This window comes from Salvia hispanica, chromosome 3, assembly GCF_023119035.1.
Source record: "Salvia hispanica cultivar TCC Black 2014 chromosome 3, UniMelb_Shisp_WGS_1.0, whole genome shotgun sequence".
NCBI classification, from domain to species: Eukaryota; Viridiplantae; Streptophyta; class Magnoliopsida; order Lamiales; family Lamiaceae; genus Salvia; species Salvia hispanica.
In genome coordinates, this window is record NC_062967.1 from 50,854,299 (window position 1) to 50,873,790 (window position 19,492).

The 19,492-nt window shown below is 35.2% G+C and overlaps 2 protein-coding genes across 4 annotated transcripts; one reads left to right on the top strand and one right to left on the bottom strand.

The window, feature by feature from the left end:
- Positions 1-3,424: 3,424 nt before the first annotated feature.
- On the top strand, positions 3,425-9,995 carry LOC125211590 (villin-3-like). 2 transcript variants are annotated; one of them, XM_048111454.1, is made up of 23 exons: positions 3,425-3,654; positions 4,513-4,653; positions 4,785-4,884; positions 4,972-5,040; positions 5,128-5,364; positions 5,471-5,648; positions 5,740-5,872; positions 6,091-6,250; positions 6,325-6,475; positions 6,556-6,659; positions 6,743-6,901; positions 6,995-7,063; positions 7,140-7,208; positions 7,313-7,450; positions 7,603-7,731; positions 7,910-8,057; positions 8,170-8,180; positions 8,266-8,406; positions 8,501-8,626; positions 8,757-8,813; positions 8,933-9,170; positions 9,254-9,471; positions 9,560-9,995. In XM_048111454.1, the coding sequence occupies exons 2-23, from the start codon at positions 4,598-4,600 to the stop codon at positions 9,671-9,673; spliced, it is 2,805 nt and encodes a 934-aa protein (XP_047967411.1). In that variant the 5' UTR covers positions 3,425-3,654; positions 4,513-4,597; the 3' UTR covers positions 9,674-9,995. The 2 variants fall into 2 exon arrangements, with proteins under 2 accessions (XP_047967411.1, XP_047967412.1); XM_048111455.1 differs by lacking the exon at positions 3,425-3,654 and adding an exon at positions 3,784-3,868.
- Positions 9,996-13,227: 3,232 nt separating this feature from the next.
- LOC125210780 (short integuments 2, mitochondrial) lies at positions 13,228-17,906 on the bottom strand. Of its 2 annotated transcripts, XM_048110369.1 has the most exons (9): positions 17,589-17,906; positions 17,060-17,164; positions 16,841-16,918; positions 16,473-16,614; positions 16,314-16,384; positions 16,001-16,097; positions 15,515-15,732; positions 15,193-15,443; positions 13,228-13,485 (listed from the first exon to the last, which is right to left on the bottom strand). In XM_048110369.1, the coding sequence occupies exons 1-8, from the start codon at positions 17,751-17,753 to the stop codon at positions 15,204-15,206; spliced, it is 1,116 nt and encodes a 371-aa protein (XP_047966326.1). In that variant the 5' UTR covers positions 17,754-17,906; the 3' UTR covers positions 13,228-13,485; positions 15,193-15,203. The 2 variants fall into 2 exon arrangements, with proteins under 2 accessions (XP_047966326.1, XP_047966325.1); XM_048110368.1 differs by lacking the exon at positions 13,228-13,485 and having other exon boundaries at positions 14,896-15,443.
- Between the last annotated feature and the right edge of the window lie 1,586 nt (positions 17,907-19,492).

The window sequence follows — 19,492 nt, forward strand, 5'->3', positions numbered from 1 at the left end:
ACTTATAAAACCAAAACAATATTGAAACACAATATAAAGTAGATAAGATGACACAGTCAAATTACTTAAGTCGCCACCCTACCCAACCTAACTTCCCCCCAACCTAAAATTTGAAGACTTGCTGCATTGCCCTTATCATATCAGTTGCCTTTTCGCAGCGCACTTCCTTTCTGAATGTACACCCTGTACCTTATCGATAAATCATTCAACCTCAAAGGTTTTAGGACAAACTGGAAAAATTTGTGGATGGCAATGAGTTGTGGATCTACTGGGATCATTCAGAGTTTAGATGGTTGACATACATTTCAATGTATATATCCCTTCTATTAAAATCAACCTTTCTCAATCAAATGATCTCCTCTACAATCACTGTAGTCATAATTATCCATGTAATATTCACTACCAATATTGAAATACAAACATCATTAACAACAGAAAATCTCGTCGCAGGATAATGATGACTGAAAAAAATTATGAAGACAAGAACCCCACCAAATACTGATTAACTCAATAGATAAATGGAACCTATTGGACTTGTACTTGATGCTCAAAATTGTTTGTAGAACTAAAAAATGTGACCAAGTAACAAGATCTAAATCCGTTACTTGCAATGGAAAAAAGTGATACAAAATCTTGTGAGTTAGCCTCTTCTTGTTTCAAGCAATGATCAAGTTATGATCATATTTACTTTATTAAATTAACTAAACTTATTCTAGAGAAGAACAGCATTTGCATAATTCACTTTCTAATATGTGGCATTAAGAGCTGAAATCAATCATTTTCTTCGTCATTAAGTGGATAATGCGTGAAAATTTGTAAAATCACACAGCATCTCTATTATTCTATTCATCTCAATCACTCAGTCCCCTAATTTCCAATACTTCCTTAGCAGAAAATGCAATCAGTCAAAAAGGTAAGTAAAAGATACTAAAAAGTAAACAGAAAGAGTAAGTAAATAGCAGCTTAGCTAGACAGAGAGGATGAGACCGTTACCATCTGACCAGCCGGCAACAGCCGATTTTCACCGCCGCCGACCAAATGCGGTGTCCGGAATGGCCAATCGTAGCCGCCGGAGATAAATCATGCGTGTTGAGGGAGAAGGCGATCAAGGTTCCACAGTTAATTTACTCGGAGAGGATGAAGCTCGCGATCTGCTTGTCGGAGTTGGCTATTGGGGAGCAAATTAGGGTTGAGGAGAAGTACAGGCATGGTTTCCATATGCAGTACATTGATGATAGAGCAGTGGCTGATTTCGTGCTCTTTATGCCCACTTTGCTCTGCAAATTGCTTTGGCGCTAAAATCGAGCTCGTTGCCACCAAAATGAACACATTTTTTTTTAATTGTTATATGAATATAAATTTAAAGGTCACGACACGGAGGAATTGAATCCGAGACCTTTGACCTCAGTCTACCGCTTGGCTACTTCACACGCACAAAATGAACACACTTTTATTTACATACATGAGGAATTTTTACTGCTGAGTTTTCCTGAATTAATGAAGCAATTTTTTATATGCGACGGTATAGTATCAATGAAAATGTATATATACACAAGAGAAATAAAAGCAATGGCAACTTTACTTTCAACTTCAGTTTGAATTTATTTGCAATTATAAATTTAATATATTATTGATTAATAAAATAATATTATATTCTTTTATAAAAAAGATCATGTCGTTTAACTCACCGACAATGACGTACATGTTTCTCAATTATACATCAGATATACTAGTACAATTTTATACGAAAAATCATCATGGAATAGATGCATTTAAATCCAACGTTATTCTTTTGTTGATTATCCCAAAATTTGATTGAACTTCTTAATTTTTTTTACAATTTGCTCTCTTATTGAGAAATAAGTCTATTATTCACATCATGCATGCAAACAAACAAATCAAATATACGCAATTAAATTTAGTGTTGCCTATAATGACATGCAATTAAATAATTGTTTAATTTCAATACACATTTAAATTTATTTACTACATTCTCTCTCTCCAAAAAACAGAAATAATTATGAGATATTGACACCGAATATTATGGAACTTTCAAAAAGTTTGTTTTTTCCACGAACTTTGAAATTGACAAATAATATCACGAACTTTATCCTGAGTTTGTTATTTTCAACTAATGAAAAAATTCCAGCAAATAATATCATTTTTTCGTAATTTCTCGACAACAACTTGAGAGTGTCAAGATTTTCAATCTTTGAGAATAGTTTTTTGAAGCAAACTCTCCAAATTTGTTCTTCAATCTATTAATATAGTCGAATTTCTTTATTGACTGAAATTATAAACTCGGGATAAAATTCGTGATATTATATTGCTAATTTTAAAGTTTGTGGAAAAAATTCAACTTTTTAAAAAATTTATGATATTAGATGTCAATATTCCAATAATTAAAGAGCAAAATACTAACAAGGTGAGTTATGTGTGGGTTGCATGGGCCACAAACCACATGAATGCAGAAGCCGGCAGACAAAAAAGGCGAACAAATATCTGTTCATCTATCATTAAAGTGCGAAAATATACAAGTATGTTCTTTAAAATTATCTTATATTATAGCCACACCTTTATCTAATATTGTAAAACGTAAAATATTACTATTATGATTTGGATAATAATGGATTTTAGTCTTGTGTTTAAGTAACCAACCATGTCAAAATCGCGGTCACACTTAATGGAATCATCACGTTTTAAATAAAAACATTGACCAATCACAATTTTAATGACCGAAGAATTCCATCATAATATTCTATTAAACCAAGTCATTTGTTGAATTAGATTTATCAGGTTACAATTCAATATTTATGACTAGTACAGTATTTATTAGTATTAGTAAATAAAGGAATTGTATATCATTCTAGCCAAGCTTTGAAAATGCAAAAAATGATAAAAATATAAAGACAATTTTTTTGTTGGAAAAGTAATGAAATTTGGTTAGACTATGGTTAGTCTAAGAATTTTAAAAATCACTAAAAAATTATTATACATGGATATATTGGCAATAATCAATCAGCAAAAATCTAACTACTTACATAAAATATGTTTTTTATGTTTTTCAAATAAACATAAATATTTATAAATAGACAACATTTTTTAGCTCATCGCCAGTATAATAACACACCGGCATTATTTTTCATCTGCTAAATTTTTTTGTTATAAGTATAATAAAATTCAAACTTTATTATTTTTTTCAACTTCTGCAAACAAAACTAAATTTGATCAAATTACGTCATAATTTTTCTTTCGGTTTGCTAAACATAAATATGTGATAAGCATATAAAAGAAAAGAAATGACAACACTATTTCTCGAAAAGTAAAAAATAAGAGAAATGAATTTAAAGAAGGCGAAAAAGGAGGCCCATAAAAAGAAGAAAAGCCAACATGGCTGGTGCTGCCACCATCACCGGATCTTTTCTCAGTTCTCTCATTCACCTTCTTTCTCTCTCAACGTTTCTCTCTCTATATTTATCACTTCCTCCTCCATTGTTGCCCAAACGCTGCCTCGATAAAATGCCATTGTAAAATCAAATTATCGTCGAATTTTGGAATCGTGTGATCAAAAACAGAGATGCAATCACAGAATCGCTGATTTCACCCGTGTGGATTACATGCAGCAATGATTCAATTACCTTTTCCTCTATTAATGTGAATCATTTCTCTCACTTGTCGTTTCATTTTGCCAGCACCTTTGCTTTTTTTCTCTTTTTCGCATTACTTTTCACCTCCTGAAAGTAGGAGTTTCCAAAAGGTTTCGGTGATTGGATTGTGCTTTTCTAGGGATTCTGATTATGTTTTCGTCCAATTTTTTTTATCATGACTGTGATTGCCGTTTTTTGTTTCCGAATGTTGTCGATTGGAGGTATGATCGGTTGATTGTGAGGTGGAAATGCTTTAAATTACTGTTATAAGAAGTTAGTACTTCATCTTCTGCAATAGATGTAATGTATATAGATGATCATACATTGAAGCAGTGCTGAAGAGTAAGGTGATTTTTGTTAATTAGTAGTAGTATATGTTTGAGTTTGATTTGTCACCTAGAGTAGAATGATCATCGAGTTTAAAAAGTAAATTGGTTGAGGGAAATGCCTTGACGCTGGAGTTGCAGCTTGATGTTTTGGTATAGAATAGTGTGATTTGATTGGCTCTATTAATTGGTTTATAATTGAGGTTTGTGAAAATGACAGCAAGTGTTTGAATATAACTGAGGCTTCTGTGATCAACATCGTGTTGTATATCTGACTACTTAGTAGGCAATGGTGGTGTCGGTTTCCCCCTCCATTGTCTTTTGTTAGTATGATCACCATTCACCAAGAAACATGTAGTAGTTGTTTGGGATTCTAGTTTTGCGTGGTAGGGGTGTTAGTAAACGCTGAATTATTTTTGCCGAATAGATATCATCACTTAAACAGAAATAACTGAATCATTAGTAGGAAAACTATAATTTTTTGTCAATTTTTGTGTTGGATAGCTGTTTGAAGAATTTCTTTCGTTGCTTCGTTTCAGCAATTGAATCTGCTGATGCCAGTTCAACCATCAGTTGCTCGGATAAATCTTGTTCCTGTTTCACGACCAAGAACAGTATAATCTAATGTCTAACGCAGCAAAATCTCTGGAACCTGCTTTTCAGGGAGTTGGTCAAAAAGCGTATCCTTACTTATGGAGACAATTCTTGTTGCCTAATTAAGTGTTGTACATATTTGATGGTTTGTGCATCTTTATTTTGTCATTTATTCATTGTGAATCTACCTATCTTGTTAACCTTAATTCTAAGCTAGAGGGCTTGAGATATGGAGAATTGAGAACTTCCAACCAGTTCCCTTGCCAAAACCTGACTATGGCAAATTCTACTGCGGAGATTCTTATATCATTCTACAGGTTCGTCCATTTTAAGTAATGTATCTATTTCATAGAAAGAGAATAAATATGCAATCTAGACTTAATTCCATGTCCTTTTGTGCCTAGACAATTGCTGGAAGAGGAGGCGGTTATCATTATGATGTACACTTCTGGCTCGGAAAGGATACTAGCCAAGTATAATTCTGTTTATTTTTTCTATTGTTATTAGAAGCACTCAAGTCACGTTTTATTTTTCATACATGATGTTCCACATATTCTTAGGATGAAGCAGGGACTGCGGCTATCAAAACTGTCGAACTTGATGCAGTTCTTGGCGGCCGTGCTGTTCAGTACAGAGAATTGCAAGGACACGAGTCCGACAAATTCTTGTCATACTTTAAACCTTGTATCATACCACTAGAAGGTGGTGTTGCATCCGGGTTTAAGACACCAAAAGAAGAAGAGTTTGAAACTCGATTATACATCTGTAGAGGAAAACGTGTTGTAAGGTTGAAACAGGTAGGCAGCATCCATATGCTGACCAGTAGAATCGGTCTCGCACCCGGGTTTAAGACACCCGAAGATTGGTTGGTTGTTTATAATAACTTGTCTCTGTGTCATGCAGGTCCCGTTCTCCCGATCATCATTGAATCACGACGATGTCTTTATTCTCGACACTGAAAACAAGATATATCAGTTCAATGGTGCAAACTCCAACATTCAAGAAAGGGGAAAGGCCTTAGAAGTAGTCCAGTTTCTGAAGGACAAGTACCACGAAGGGACTTGTGATGTTGCAATCGTTGGTGAGAACTGTTTTCTGTTTCCAATTCTCACTTCTCTATCTATGTGTCTGTAATGATAATATCTGTTATTTGTATTTCCTCTGTTTTACAGATGATGGAAAATTAAAAGCTGAATCAGATTCTGGTGAATTCTGGGTTCTCTTCGGAGGTTTTGCTCCCATTGGTAAAAAAGTTATCACCGATGATGATGTTGTTGCAGATAAGACTTCCCCACAACTTTACAGGTAGCTGTTTAACAATATCTGTCGCAGTTCTTGATTGCAAAAGTTTCCTAAATTGTATGCCTACCATCAAGTGGCATAAAAATGTATACGGAGTGTTAGAATCCATGTTGTCTTGTGTTCTTCCAAACCTTCTTCTTTTCCTCAATGTATTAGTAGAGGTGCAAATGATTGTCCTAATTATTTACTGGATGTCAACGAATTGCTTTTCTTCTTCGCAGCATAAAAGATGGCAATGCTAATGCCATAGAAGGAGAGCTTTCCAAGTCACTTCTTGAAAATAACAGATGTTATTTGTTGGATTGTGGCAATGAGATATTTCTTTGGGTTGGCCGAGTGACTCAAGTCGATGAGAGAAAAGCTGCTAGTCAAGCTGCAGAGGTGGAAATCTTACCTGCCATATTCATACTATAATGTGATTAATTTGATCTCTCAAAGCCAAGTGACAATTTCAGGTGTTTGTTACTAGCCAAAGTAGACCAAAATCAACACAAATAATCCGGCTTATTCAAGGTCATGAGAATCATGCTTTCAAATCCAAGTTTGACTCCTGGCCAGTGGCATCATCTACTACTGTTGTTGAGGAGGGAAAGGGGAAAGTAGCAGGTACATTTTAGTCCTGAGCTACATAGATATTTACTCACATGTCGGCTGAGGTATGAACTTCTCTACCAAAAAACTTTCAGCCTTACTGAAACAGAAAGGTGGCGGCGTAAAGGCAGCTACTAAAAATGCTCCAGTTGTCGAGGACATCGTTCCTCCTTTGCTTGAAGGAGGTGGAAAACTGGAGGTTTAATTTCATTTCATGTTTGAGACTGGTATAATGTACTTTCTTACCTGAAGATGTTTTGAACTTTTGAGTGATATTTCCAGGTTTGGCGAATCAATGGCAGTGAGAAAACCGCAGTTCCAGCAGAAGAAATAGGAAAATTTTACAGTGGGGATTGCTACATTGTGCTTTACACATATAATCACCATGAAAGAAAGGAAGATTTCTATTTGTGTAGCTGGATTGGGAAAGACAGTGTTCAGGTACATTGCTTCCTAAACATTATGTAAGCGATCTATACTCAATGGAAAATAATCCTTTTATCGTTTTAGCATATTGACTTTTCCAATCCCCAGGAAGTAGTAGAGACAGCTACTAGATTGTGTAATACAGTGTATAACACACTAAAAGGGAGACCAGTGCAGGTAACATTCCACCTGTTTTCACTAAAATTAGATACTTGTGAATTACAAAGTTATGACATGATGAATCTTTTGGCAGAGCCGGATATATCAAGGGAAAGAGCCACCTCAATTTATAGCCATATTCCAGCCCATGGTGACCCTTAAGGTGCCTTTCACTACTTGTCGTTGGAAAGTAGTGTCAAACATTTATTTGACAAATATAAAAGGAGTGTCAAAACATTTATTTGACAACCTTAAATCTTTTTTAAGGGTGGAATGAGCTCTGGTTACAAGGATCGTATAGCTGAAAAGGGCGGAAAAGATGAGACCTACACTGCCGATGGTGTTGCATTATTCTGCATATCTGGAACTTCTGTGCATAATAATAAAGCTGAGCAAGTTGATGCGGTATGCTCAATGCGATTCTTAATTTTGAAGTTATTACATTTCGACATTTTCCAAAAACCTGAGTTTCACGTTATTGTATGTCATTGGTTTCATCATGTGATCTGATCATCTTTATTTACTATGGTTATCTCAAAGCTCTTCTGACTTTGTAGGTGGCCACATCATTGAACTCGAATCAGTGTTTTGTGCTTCAATCTGGAACAACAAATTTCTGTTGGATAGGGAATCAAAGTACCGTTGAGCAGCAGCAATTAGGAGTCAAGGTTGCAGAATTTCTCAAGGTATGCACTTTACAAAGTTATAAATAATCATACATAAGATGCCTTTATTTTTATTTGAATATTAAATTATGGATTTTACTTGCTAAAAAGATCTTTTCTACTTTGAATGGCTTATTATATAAGATACATCTCGTTTTGCATTTGATGATATTAATTCCGTGCTTCTTTGTGAACCTAGCCTGGATCACCAATCAAGCACACTAAAGAAGGAACCGAGAGCTCGGTCTTTTGGGGTGCTGTCGGAGGAAAAAAGCCCCACACCAGTAAGAATTCCGCACCGGAGACTCCCAGGGATCCTCACTTGTTTGCTTACTCCATTAATAAAGGTACCAAATTTCTGATGCAATTTTCATTCCTCCCTGGATATCTTGGAAGTAACAATGTTTTGCTTGTTCTGAATCATTTTCTTATGATGACATGCTGGCTTATGGAATCCAGGAAAATTTGAGGTACAGGATGTAACGAGTATTTTTCATGATTCATGAAGTACCCTTGTAGCAATTCAAGCACTAAAAACTGTGTTTTATACGACAGGTTGAAGAAATATACAGATTCTCTCAAGATGATCTGTTAACGGAGGATATGTTGATACTTGATACACATGCGGAAGTGATTGTTTGGGTTGGCCAATTAGTGGACACAAAAGAGAAGCAATCTGCTTTCGAGATTGGACAGGTAGTACTAGTGATCATCATCTAAAATGTTTTCAAGTCGTTCTTAAAGTTGTTCTCTCAAGAACTGCTCTATTGACTGCTGAAACTTACAACAGAAATACGTGGAGATGGCTGCCTCACTTGACGGATTGGCCCCAAATGTTCCACTTTACAAAGTTTCTGAAGGAAATGAGCCATGCTTCTTTACCACATATTTTTCGTGGGATCCTGCAAAAGCAAATGTATGTTACACATATTCATTTTCGTACTAAATGATATCACAATGTGCTTAAAATTCTATAATTTCCCAAAGACATTTTTGTGCTTGTTCGTTGAAATGAGGGTTTTTTTTTTCTTATTTTCCTTAAACAGGTATGTGGGAACTCATTCCAAAAGAAGGCTTTGCAACTCTTTGGTTATGGCAATGAGGTATATTTCCAGTTTATGCAATATTACATTTGATGAGGCATTTTGCTCAGTTTATTGTATTTAAGTTTCAGCATTTTTCTTGAACTACATTTGCTTGATCTAAGCTGTGTCAAATTCAGGATAAGTCCAATTCTTCGAATAATGAGGGACCAACTCAAAGGGCTTCAGCTTTGGCAGCTTTGAACACTGCATTCAATTCTACTTCATCTCCGAAACCAGTCACAGCCCCTAGGGGCCAAGGGCAGAGAGCTGCTGCAGTGGCTGCTTTATCTTCTGTTTTGACTGCTGAGAAACGATCACCCGAATCATCTCCAGGTCGAAGGCTCAGAAGTCCACGTGCAGAAGCTAGCCCTACTGGTATCTCTTTCTCTCTCTCTAACTAAAGGTTCATTTGATTGAATACTGAATTAAACCGAGGCAAAATGTTTGTTATTCTACAGCTCGAACTCCAAGGAAGAACACAGAGGCTTCTGCCTTTGCGGAAGAAGCCAAAGAAAATTTGGAAGGGAAGGATTCGGAGCCAGCTGAGCCTAATGAAGATGCTAATGAGGAGGAAAACGAGCAATACATGGGTGCCTCTAAAGCTGTTGAGGGTACATATAGTTATGAGCAGCTCAAATCCAAGTCCATCCCAGGGATTGATTCCAAACACCGAGAGGTTGCTTACATAATCTTTGATCACGTTCATCTCTAACAAAAATCATCACAATGAGACTAATCCCTTTTGAACATGCACTGATTATTAGGCCTATCTTTCCGTGGAAGAATTCCAGACAGTGTTTGAGATGAGCAAAGAAGCTTTCTACCAGACCCCGAAATGGAAGCAAGACCTTCTCAAAAAGAAAGCTGAGCTCTTCTAGAAAACGCGCATTTCTCCCTCAGGTCTTCGTGCCTCATCTCATATATCTCTTACTACAACTACCTAAGTACTTACTCATAAAGCTGCAAATTGTTAGGCATTGGTTTTGGTTCCTTTCTTTTGCTTTCAACTTTTCTCTGCATTTACTCTTCTTTTCTTTTTCTTTTTCTGCATCCTTGTGATCATTTTTATTTTTTGCTACAATTTACTAGCGTTTGATCGAAAGGGTGTCAATGTATTGCTATTACACTATTTATGAGACTAGAAGGAGTGCAGATGATATTATTTAATGAATTGTATGATATTTGTCCGTATTATTGATACGTTACTTGTGATTCATGGAAGGTGGAAAATACAAGGAAGGATTCGATTCATTACAGTGTAACATAGAACCCTGAATCAAACAATTTTATAATTAAGTTGTTTGAGCTCGGCTTGACATCTAAGCTTTGCTTTTAGCTCGATTTGTGTGATACTGGATGATCCTGTATTTGAGCTCGAGCCTGGCTCGTCTATATTAGTAAATTTGTGTTTGAGCTCAATCTCGTGCAATATTCAAAATGTGCTTGCGATTGGCATGTGATCATTGACAGAAGCTTGCAAACATGTTTGTGAACAATGAACTAGGCCCATCGAACCAAACACCATAAAGCTCGAGCTCGAAATTAGGTTTGGGTCAACTTGTATACTATCAATGAGCTTCAAGAAAGCTTGTAACGAGCTCAGGCTTGAATAACTAACGAGTAGCTAAATGTTCATTAACAACCCAAAATGCAAACAACAAATAATTTTGAATGAGCCTTGTCTCGCTGGGAGCAGTAATTAATTCTATTTTTAAAGGCAAAATTGCATGTAAATTACAAAGTTTGGCCAAGCTCATTTTAAAATTTGAATTACAATTCATGAAGTTTCAAAAAATCATAATTGCCCAATGTCCAGTGATTCAGTGAATGCGAAGATGATGTGAGACATGCATGTAATAAGTTTGGGGGAGGGCGAAGGAGAGGAAGAGGAAGAGGAAGAGGAAGAGGAAGAAGAAAAATGGTTATTGTGCATTCTTCTTTTTTATATGAACTGAATTATGTATTAATATTATTAGTCTCATTGTATGTAAATCCACTCCTTATTGCAGAATTGCAGAACTAGACCAAATTAGGGTTTTTAGATCAGTTTTATTTGGATGAGATGCACAAATGTATAATATATTTTCGCCTTCATCATGAGCATATTTTACTTCAGCCTAGGGCAATTAAGTCATAACATATTAGGAGTTGATGTGAATCAAATGATGCTAATCCTACTCCAAGAGTTCTCCTATTTTTGATATTAAAATCATCTATCAATTAATCATTAAAGTTTGATTATTATATATTAGTTGATAGATGTACATGTGGAGTGACTACAATGAGCCAAAGCGGTGGGGTTTGATTCAAAGTGTTCGTTGCCTATCAAGACGGCGTCCAAATTCTTTTATCTTACCACCATTAACTTCGTCTTTGAAATAGCTTCGTGTGGGTACCTTGTACGCCTCAATCGGAGGTCTGATGAAAAAGTTATGGCCATTTGACGAAGGTTGCGCGGAGCAGTGAGAACCCGGCAAAAACGCCCGGGTCCAGTAGAAACGCCCGGGTTGGCATAAAAAACGTTGGGTCGGGCATTTTTCTCGGAAACTGCCGAATTTAGTCTTCAAATTGGTTTCTGGAGCGGTTTCTAGGGAGTTATTCAGATATTCCAGACGAGAAAGGAGAGGAGAAAGAAAGAGAGGAAGATTGAAGGTGCAATCATTCAACTTCCATCATCCCAGAGGAGATTTGCTACCATTTACACATCAATTTCATGAGTCCTATGGTTCTTCTTTATTGGTTGTGGATGTGTAACTAAACTCTTACGTTGCTCCTAATTTGTGAAAGATGTGAATTACTTTTGGATTATATGGATTAGTATTAATTTGTGATCTTTTTCTACGGTGCTTTTTACATTGAATTATAATTCCGGCCTGATTTATTATTCAATCATGTCTTTTAGCCAATGTCTCTTTAACTTGGTTAAAAGGTGAAAACGTAGATAAAGAGTTTGAGATTTGTATTGTGTTCAACATATGAATTTTGGATAAGTTAATTTACATGTCGTTACAATAATTGTTGGACATTTACTGTGCTTTCGTAGGAATGTTCAATTGATTTTGTAAATGAATCATGTACATTGGAACTTAGAAGTTGGGTTAGAGCTTATCACGCTACCGTAGGAGTGATAATCCGATGAGTACGAATTTGATCTTAGTGTTCAGCAAGGTTAAATTCAAGCATCTGTGAACATGTTCAGTGTGAGTAGAATGAACGAGATATTTACAACTTTCATTAGATTAATCTTTAATCCATAGCTAGCTTTATTGGTCCATTAAGTTATTTCACAACTGGAGCATATTAGGAGCAATGTTCTCACTCTCTTGGTTTTACTTTGTGTTATCATTTTATTTCTTCACTTGTTTTTGTTTCAATTTGGTTTCTCAATCCAAAAATTCCAAAAATTTACTTGCTTTCGAATTAGATAATCGTATGCCTCCCTGTGGTTCGACACTCTGTTACTACAACTACATCTGTACTTTTGCAGAAAAGTTGTAATTTTAGAGCTATTTGATATACTTGTGTGTTATTAGTTCATTGATATAAAAGCTCGAAAAATACACATCAGGAGTACTTAACTTATTCCAAAATATATTACTTCATTCCATTAGGTTTTTACTGCATTCCAATAGGATTATTACTTCATTCCAGTACGTACAAACGGTTTCGCCTCGCATACTGTTGTCTATCACCGCCGCCACGACGCTGACAACAAAATGGAATGATAGCCTAATTGAATAGTTTAATAAGCACATAGAATGATGTATGTGTAGAAGTATTTGAAGTCCTGCTGAAATGAAGTAAACCATGTCCAATGAATTAATAACATTTTTTAATGAAGTAATAAAGCTAAAATAAATTATATTTTTTGAAGTCAATAAAGTGAAAACCCAGTTCAATAAATTCGAATGAAGCATGTGTTGAATCATTTCAAAACATACTGAAAGTAAGTGAAAACATACTGTAGTTTCAAGGTATTATGTACCGGAATGAAGTAATAAATCTGTTAGAATGAAGTAAAATGTGTTTGTAATGAAGACCGAAATAATTTACACATTAGCAAATCTCATCAAAAAAACTAGATCTAATCCTAATTTGGTCTCTAGTTCGATCTTTAAAATTAGTTCAACGTTGATCACAACTCTTAATATTATAGTTTCAGTTATTATAATTTGGAATATATACACTATTTATTATTATGATAGGAATAAGGCTACTAATTATTATGTTTATAGTATATAATTTAATAAAATTTTAATTTAGGAACAATTATTATTATTATTATTATTATATTCATTGTCATTATTATTAGTATTATTTATATTGTTATTGTATCTTTCCATTTTCTAATTATTCGATAGTTAAAACAACAAACAACAACATGCAAATTGATATGAGAGTATGGCTAGAGGTATCGGGTTGTGGAAGTTTTTAAGGTTTATTGCAAAAATTGAGGGGAATGATGTTGTGACAGAGGATAGATAAGGCTCGAGAAATAAAGAGAAGAGATCTACGCTGTGATTGTTTTATCATCTATAGTGAAACACGTGTGGAAGTTCATTCTTCCATGTAAAACATGGCATTCCTTGTGATGAGAATCGAAATCCAAGCCAAACCCACGATAAAGGCTCATGAAGTAGTGGCGCAAGGCAGTCGAAAAATGAAGTTGTGAAGAGAGAAGCCATAAGCCCTGAAATTTGATTTGATTGAGGAAAAATGATAAATTAAGTGAAATGTTATCATTTCTAGCACAAGAAAACATTATTTCACTTCTCGGAAGTTCATGCCACATCATTTTCGCGACGTGCCAAGTCAACTTACATGTTCCCAAGATGTAAACGGATTTATCATTCAAATTTTGAAACTTCCCAATTTATCATTTGAATTTTAAAATGTACTCCATCCGTCCCAGATAATTCGTCTCACTATGATCAGGCACAGATTTTAAGAAATGTAATGAAAAGTGAGCTAAAAAAGTTAGTGGAACGTGGATCCTACTTTTATATATTGATTTTATAATAAAATGTGAATAGGAATGGGTAAGTGGAATATGAGATCTACTACAAAAAATGGTGAAAAGTGAAATAAGACAAATTATGTGGAACGGACTGAAATGAAAAAATGGGACAAATTATCTAGGACGGAGGGAGTACTAGACAAACTAAAATTGATTTATTCTTTGTGACTTCACGTTCCACTGCACCTTATCTTACTTGGGTTATGCAGAGTGCTTTTTTCCTTTAGACTGTAAAATATACCCTCTATTCCCATAGTAGATATCACACTTGGAGATTGGCACATAATTTTAGCATGTGTTGACGTGTTGTTTTGTGTATTAAGTGGAAAAAAAAAATAATATATTTATATTAATGTGAGAGAGAATTTTTTTTAAAAAAAGAAAATATAACATCTTTTGTAGGGGAAAATAAAAAAAGGAAAGTGTAACATCTATTATGGGACGGAGGGAGTAAAATTTTCATTTCTTCATGATCATGAGAGATTGGTTGGTGGCAGAGCAAGGGAGATAGGTGGCAATTGTGAATTAGGCAGCGAGTAAGCATATGAAAAAGCTACTCCATTTTGATAGGTATTTCTACTCCATATATCAGTGTATATTAAGGTGAGCCCATATTTTAGCCCAAAAATATGCAGGGTTTTTTCTCAGCCTAATTGCGAGAACTTAAATTGTTTATACCTACTCGCAAATAATCGAATAATATAGCAAGTAACAATTCTTTCACTCGCAAACTATCATTGGAAAAAGTATTCTTTCACTCGTAAACTATCATTGGAGAAAGTAAGCACAGCCAAATGTACGTTTGCGAGCACAAATATTATGCTTGCAAAAATTCTCGTAAACTAATTTTCGACCAAATATTTTGCATTTTGATCGAAATTCTGCCAGAAAATTGGCCACAAAAAGGTCCACAGTGATCATACTGAAGGCATCGCTATGCTGGACTTCTCTTTTATAAGAAAATGCTACAATACCAATTTAGGCAAATTTATAACCATTCTTGCCTTTTTCATACTGGTGAAAGAAATGTTGGTGAAATGGATTAAAAAGTTCTTCATTCGCTTGTTTTTTCTTAGAAAAAAATGAAATCCAAAATTGGAGACCACTGGTTATGAGAATCGTGTGTACAAAAGTTACAATACTAAAAACTGAAAAAAATTACTCAGGTGTTCATCTTATAGACATGGTTTATAGCTCAAATATTTTATCCGAAACCAAGAAATACTGTAATAGATAAATCATCAAAACTTGCTGGAGCAAGGAGGTGAAAAAGTGACCTCACTCCCAAGATTGCATCGAGAAGCTACACCCGGTGAAATACACTACTTACCCTACATGTATCCGTACGAGGAGAGGAAAAGTCGAGAAATTAGCACGTACCAGGTGTGGATTCATTGATCAGGGACATCATCAAGGATGAAGGGCCCAAGCTTGCCCATTCTGAACAGTGTGAGGAATTTCTTAGATACCATTGTTCGAGCCTCTGAGGTTTTATGGGGTATCTTCAGAGCCTTTTGCAGCGCTTCAAACTGTTGGTCTATAAGATCTCCAAACTCGCCCTCATCCTCCAAGCTTCCATTGAATTCCATTAGAGTCCTGCACAGCGCCCCTTGAACGCGTGTCACAACATCCTGCAAATTAGTCGAAAAAAGTAAGAATGATAGCAATAGTTTCATATTCATCACATTCAACACTCCTTTACCTCAATGTAGACAACATCAGATTTAATACTAGGAGGTCTTTTCCGCTTTGGCAAAAGATTTTCAAGGCTGTAATCAGGTTTATCCGCACTTTCGAGATGCCTGTCAGTTCCTGCATCCATGAATCGCCTCCAATGAAGAGGAGTGCCTCGGCTGTTCAACACTGCTAGCAAGTATTGAGCTATCCGCTCCTCGCCAACTACAGAGTCCTTCACTGAACCTGCCAAAGATAACAGTAAACTTGATGAGACAATAACTGCTATACAGAGCATTCCCACTTGAAGCTTCCACGATTAACTTATTCCTGAACAACTTTAGACGAGGTTGAACACTTTGATAGAATTTTGAATTTAATACCACTAGTTTTGAAGTATTTTAGATATGATGAGTACAATAATGTAATGACATGTTTCTATACATATATGTAGAATCTTCAAAAAAAACAAATCCACAACAACCAAAAACAGCCTTGAGAAAGAAACACAAACCTGCTGCAGCTAGCTTTAACCCGGTTTCTATATCTGGGATACTTGGAATCAACACTCCTGGTGTATCAAGAACATATATGCTAGGTTGATGCGCAATCTAGAAGAAGATTCAGCATAAAGTTAGGTCATTGAGAAGAGTAGTGGGCAGTTGAAAATCTTGAAATCAGATATAATGCTGGAATAGATATCTTAGTGACACAAACGGCCATGCAAATGATACAAATATGTACAGTGTACAAATCCAGAGTTTGTGAAGCTTCTTTGCAAACTGTATGGACATAAACTATGGCGAGCAAAGAATCTCATAGTCTACCTTGAATCCAGCAATATCTTGAGTGACTCCGGGCAAGGGTCCAACAGTAGCTCGCTTTCTTTTCTCCTGCACTATGATGGAGCTTCGACCATCATTGCTTGCTTACCACAGCTTAAGAGTAGGGGAAAGCTAGAAATGTTAGTGAAAACGAAACCCCACCTGGAAACCGAGATGATGCTATTTGATGGATGGAATTGATCAGTGCAGACTTTCCAACATTGGGAACTCCGACCACCAGAACAAGGAGGGTCGGCTCCTTACAGATAGCCTCCTTCATTTTGTACTCGACGAGATCTAGAAGCTTTTGCACATCAAACACAAGTCAGCAACGCTAGGAAGAAACTTACAACAATGAGGTCGAAAAAGTTACATTGACGAGAATCTATGAAAAATCTTGATTCATTACACCATTTAGTTGTTTGATTGCAAGACATGGTTGAGAATACTTATAATTTGAGGAAAAACTAAACCAGCCTTTTGAACAGAATGCTCCTAATTCGTATACAAAAACAGAAAACAAAACCAACCTTTTGAACAGAACTTCTGCTGTGTGCATTTATCGCTAAACAGTCTTGTTTGTTTGAATCAAAGTACCGAGCCCACTTCTGCAAAAGAACAGAGGGCAGACGCTTAACTATCATTTCTATAACATCACAAAATATATATAGTTCCAAACAGCTTAATGTACACAGACCCACAAACACACACACACACAAAGGATTAACACTTGAATCCCAAAGTATTACATGCATGATGTTGGGGTTGGCCAAATCTTTCTTATTGAGAGCAACAACGCGCTTCTTACCCGCCAGCAAAGGCTGCAGCTCATCGTTTTTAGATGACAATGGTATCTACACGAATTTAAAAAGAGTTATGTCAGGAGTTGGTTACTCATAGTCATAATCAAGACATCATATCTACATTACTTAAATATCACAAAAATCTATTCTTTTACGGAAAAAACCTTTTTGGGGCAACAAACATTATAAACTCATAATAAGTTATTCATCTGAATCATCTTCACAGCAATTGCAATAATCTCATTCCCAAATTCAACTGATAGAATGACCTAATTTCACTAACATTACAAATACAGCTCAATTAACATCCCCAGTTCCAGAAAAACTTGATAACCTAAAAAATTACTATTAATTGACACATGGGAAAGATCAAACTAATGAAGCTCGATTAGCTTCGATGGCTTCAACAAATACAGCTCAAATTAAACTGAGGTGGATTGGTTGAAGAAAGTAATAAAATGGGGAGAATTGTTACACGGGCGTCGCGGACTTCGATGACAAAATCGGAGAGTTTGAGGCGGTCGCGAATTGCCCGAGTGGCACTAGCCATGTGGCCGGGGAACCAATTGATCTTACCGCCGCCTTTGATGAAGCCCATTTCACCCACTAAGGATGCTTTCTTCACTGCGTTTCTCGCCATCCCCAATTCTCTCTCCTCCAACAATGAAACTAAATCAAATTTTGACCCTTTTTTGATCGATTCTTCCACTTTTTTGAAAGAAATCTCCTCTAATTTCACATGAATTCAACTAGGATATATAGTTCCCAATTTTATTTCTCACAGTAATGGATGATGAACATTGAACGATGTGAGAAAGAAAAATGGGTTTGTTTTCCACATCATCTCTTTATTGGGCTTCAAATAATGGGCTTTTTCCTTTTCATTCTCTTTTAATTTATCAACTAAGCCCATTTTTCCATAACCCAAAAAGGTCCAACTATATTACATGTGAAACCATAACACATGATAGTTACAACTAAATTCTTACTCCTATATTTCACTATTATATTGCACTCCACCATGGTGGCTGCTGCAAAGATGTGCCTTACCTCCCTAATCTATTTTAACTATTTTAGAGAAAAGACAAATGTACATAAATTATATATATATATATATATATAATATTCTTAAATTTTTAAATTAAATTAAATTTAATAAAAAGTTAGTTTTGTTATTTTTTGTATTATAGGTTGCAACAAGAAAGAAGTGATATAGAAATTTTATGTCAATTAGTAACATGATTTCGAGCTTGATTCAAATTAATTATACAATATTTAGTAAAAAGTTTTTTTTCTTAAATATACAAATATTTCAGTTAAAATTTCAATTTTTTTTTTAAGTGTTGCAATATTTCAGTCAAAATTATTAGTATGAGATTTATTTTAAATGTCTTAATGTTTATAATCGATTTTCAATGTAAAATGTTGAAAAAAAGTTCGTTATGTACGTACAATTATGTACGATTATCACTATTTTTACTAGTTTATGCTCCCTCTGTCTCATGATAGTTGTGACATTTCATTTGGACATAAGATTTGAGAAGTTGATTTGTTAAATATTAAAGTGGAGAGAGTAAAGTAAGAGACGGAATAAAGTAGGAGGGATGAAGAAAGAGTAAAATAAGAGATTGAATAAAGTTTTTACCAAAAAAAAGAAATGTCTCAACTACCTTGGGACAAACAGAAAATGAATACAACTCAACTATCTTGGGCAAAGTAAACTATTTTTTATCTTTTAGCGTCTCACTTATAGTGGGATGGATGAAGTATATATTATTAATTGCTCACTAATTATTTATATAGTTCAGGATAAAACTATTTTTTTGGATTGAGGGTATAACCTTATAATTGGTATGTTTCAATCAAATACTTCATCTGTCCAACAATAAGAGTTACATTTTATCCTTTCAGTCCGTCCTGAAATAAAAGTCACATTTCACTCTTACCATATGGTAAGTAGGTCTCACACTCCACTAACTCATTTCACTCACATTCAATTACAAAACCAATATAATAAAATAGATCTCATATTTCACCAACCTTTTCAACTCTCTATTCATTATATTTCTTAAAATCTATACTCACACCAGGCGCGACCCTAAATGAAGGAGGGAGAGGAAGTACTACCTCCGTCCACGAAAATTCATCCCGATTTAACCGGACACGGATTTTAAGAAATGTAATGGAAAGTGAGTTGAAAAAGTTAGTGGATTGTGGGTCCTACTTTTATATATTAGTTTTATAATAAAATATGAGTAGGAATTAGTTAGTGAAATATGGGGTTTACTACCAAAAATAGTAGTGGTAAAAGTGAAATGGAACAAATTTTGGAGGACGGACGGAAATGGAAAAATGGACAAATTTTTGTGGACGGAGGTA

What these genes read in the sequence shown, in the direction of transcription:
- LOC125210780 (XM_048110369.1), bottom strand. Translation starts at nt 17,753, where the DNA reads ATGGCGAGAAACGCAGTGAAGAAAGCATCCTTAGTGGGTGAAATGGGC. An exon ending in CCAACCCCAACATCATGCAT is followed by an intron (nt 16,919 to 17,059) that starts GTAATACTTTGG and finishes GTTCTTTTGCAG; the next exon opens with AAGTGGGCTCGGTACTTTGA. An exon ending in GTTAAAGCTAGCTGCAGCAG is followed by an intron (nt 15,733 to 16,000) that starts GTTTGTGTTTCT and finishes TATCTTTGGCAG; the next exon opens with GTTCAGTGAAGGACTCTGTA.
- LOC125211590 (XM_048111454.1), top strand. Translation starts at nt 4,598, where the DNA reads ATGTCTAACGCAGCAAAATCTCTGGAACCTGCTTTTCAGGGAGTTGGT. An exon ending in ATTCTTATATCATTCTACAG is followed by an intron (nt 4,885 to 4,971) that starts GTTCGTCCATTT and finishes TTTTGTGCCTAG; the next exon opens with ACAATTGCTGGAAGAGGAGG. An exon ending in TGCAGAAGCTAGCCCTACTG is followed by an intron (nt 9,171 to 9,253) that starts GTATCTCTTTCT and finishes GTTATTCTACAG; the next exon opens with CTCGAACTCCAAGGAAGAAC.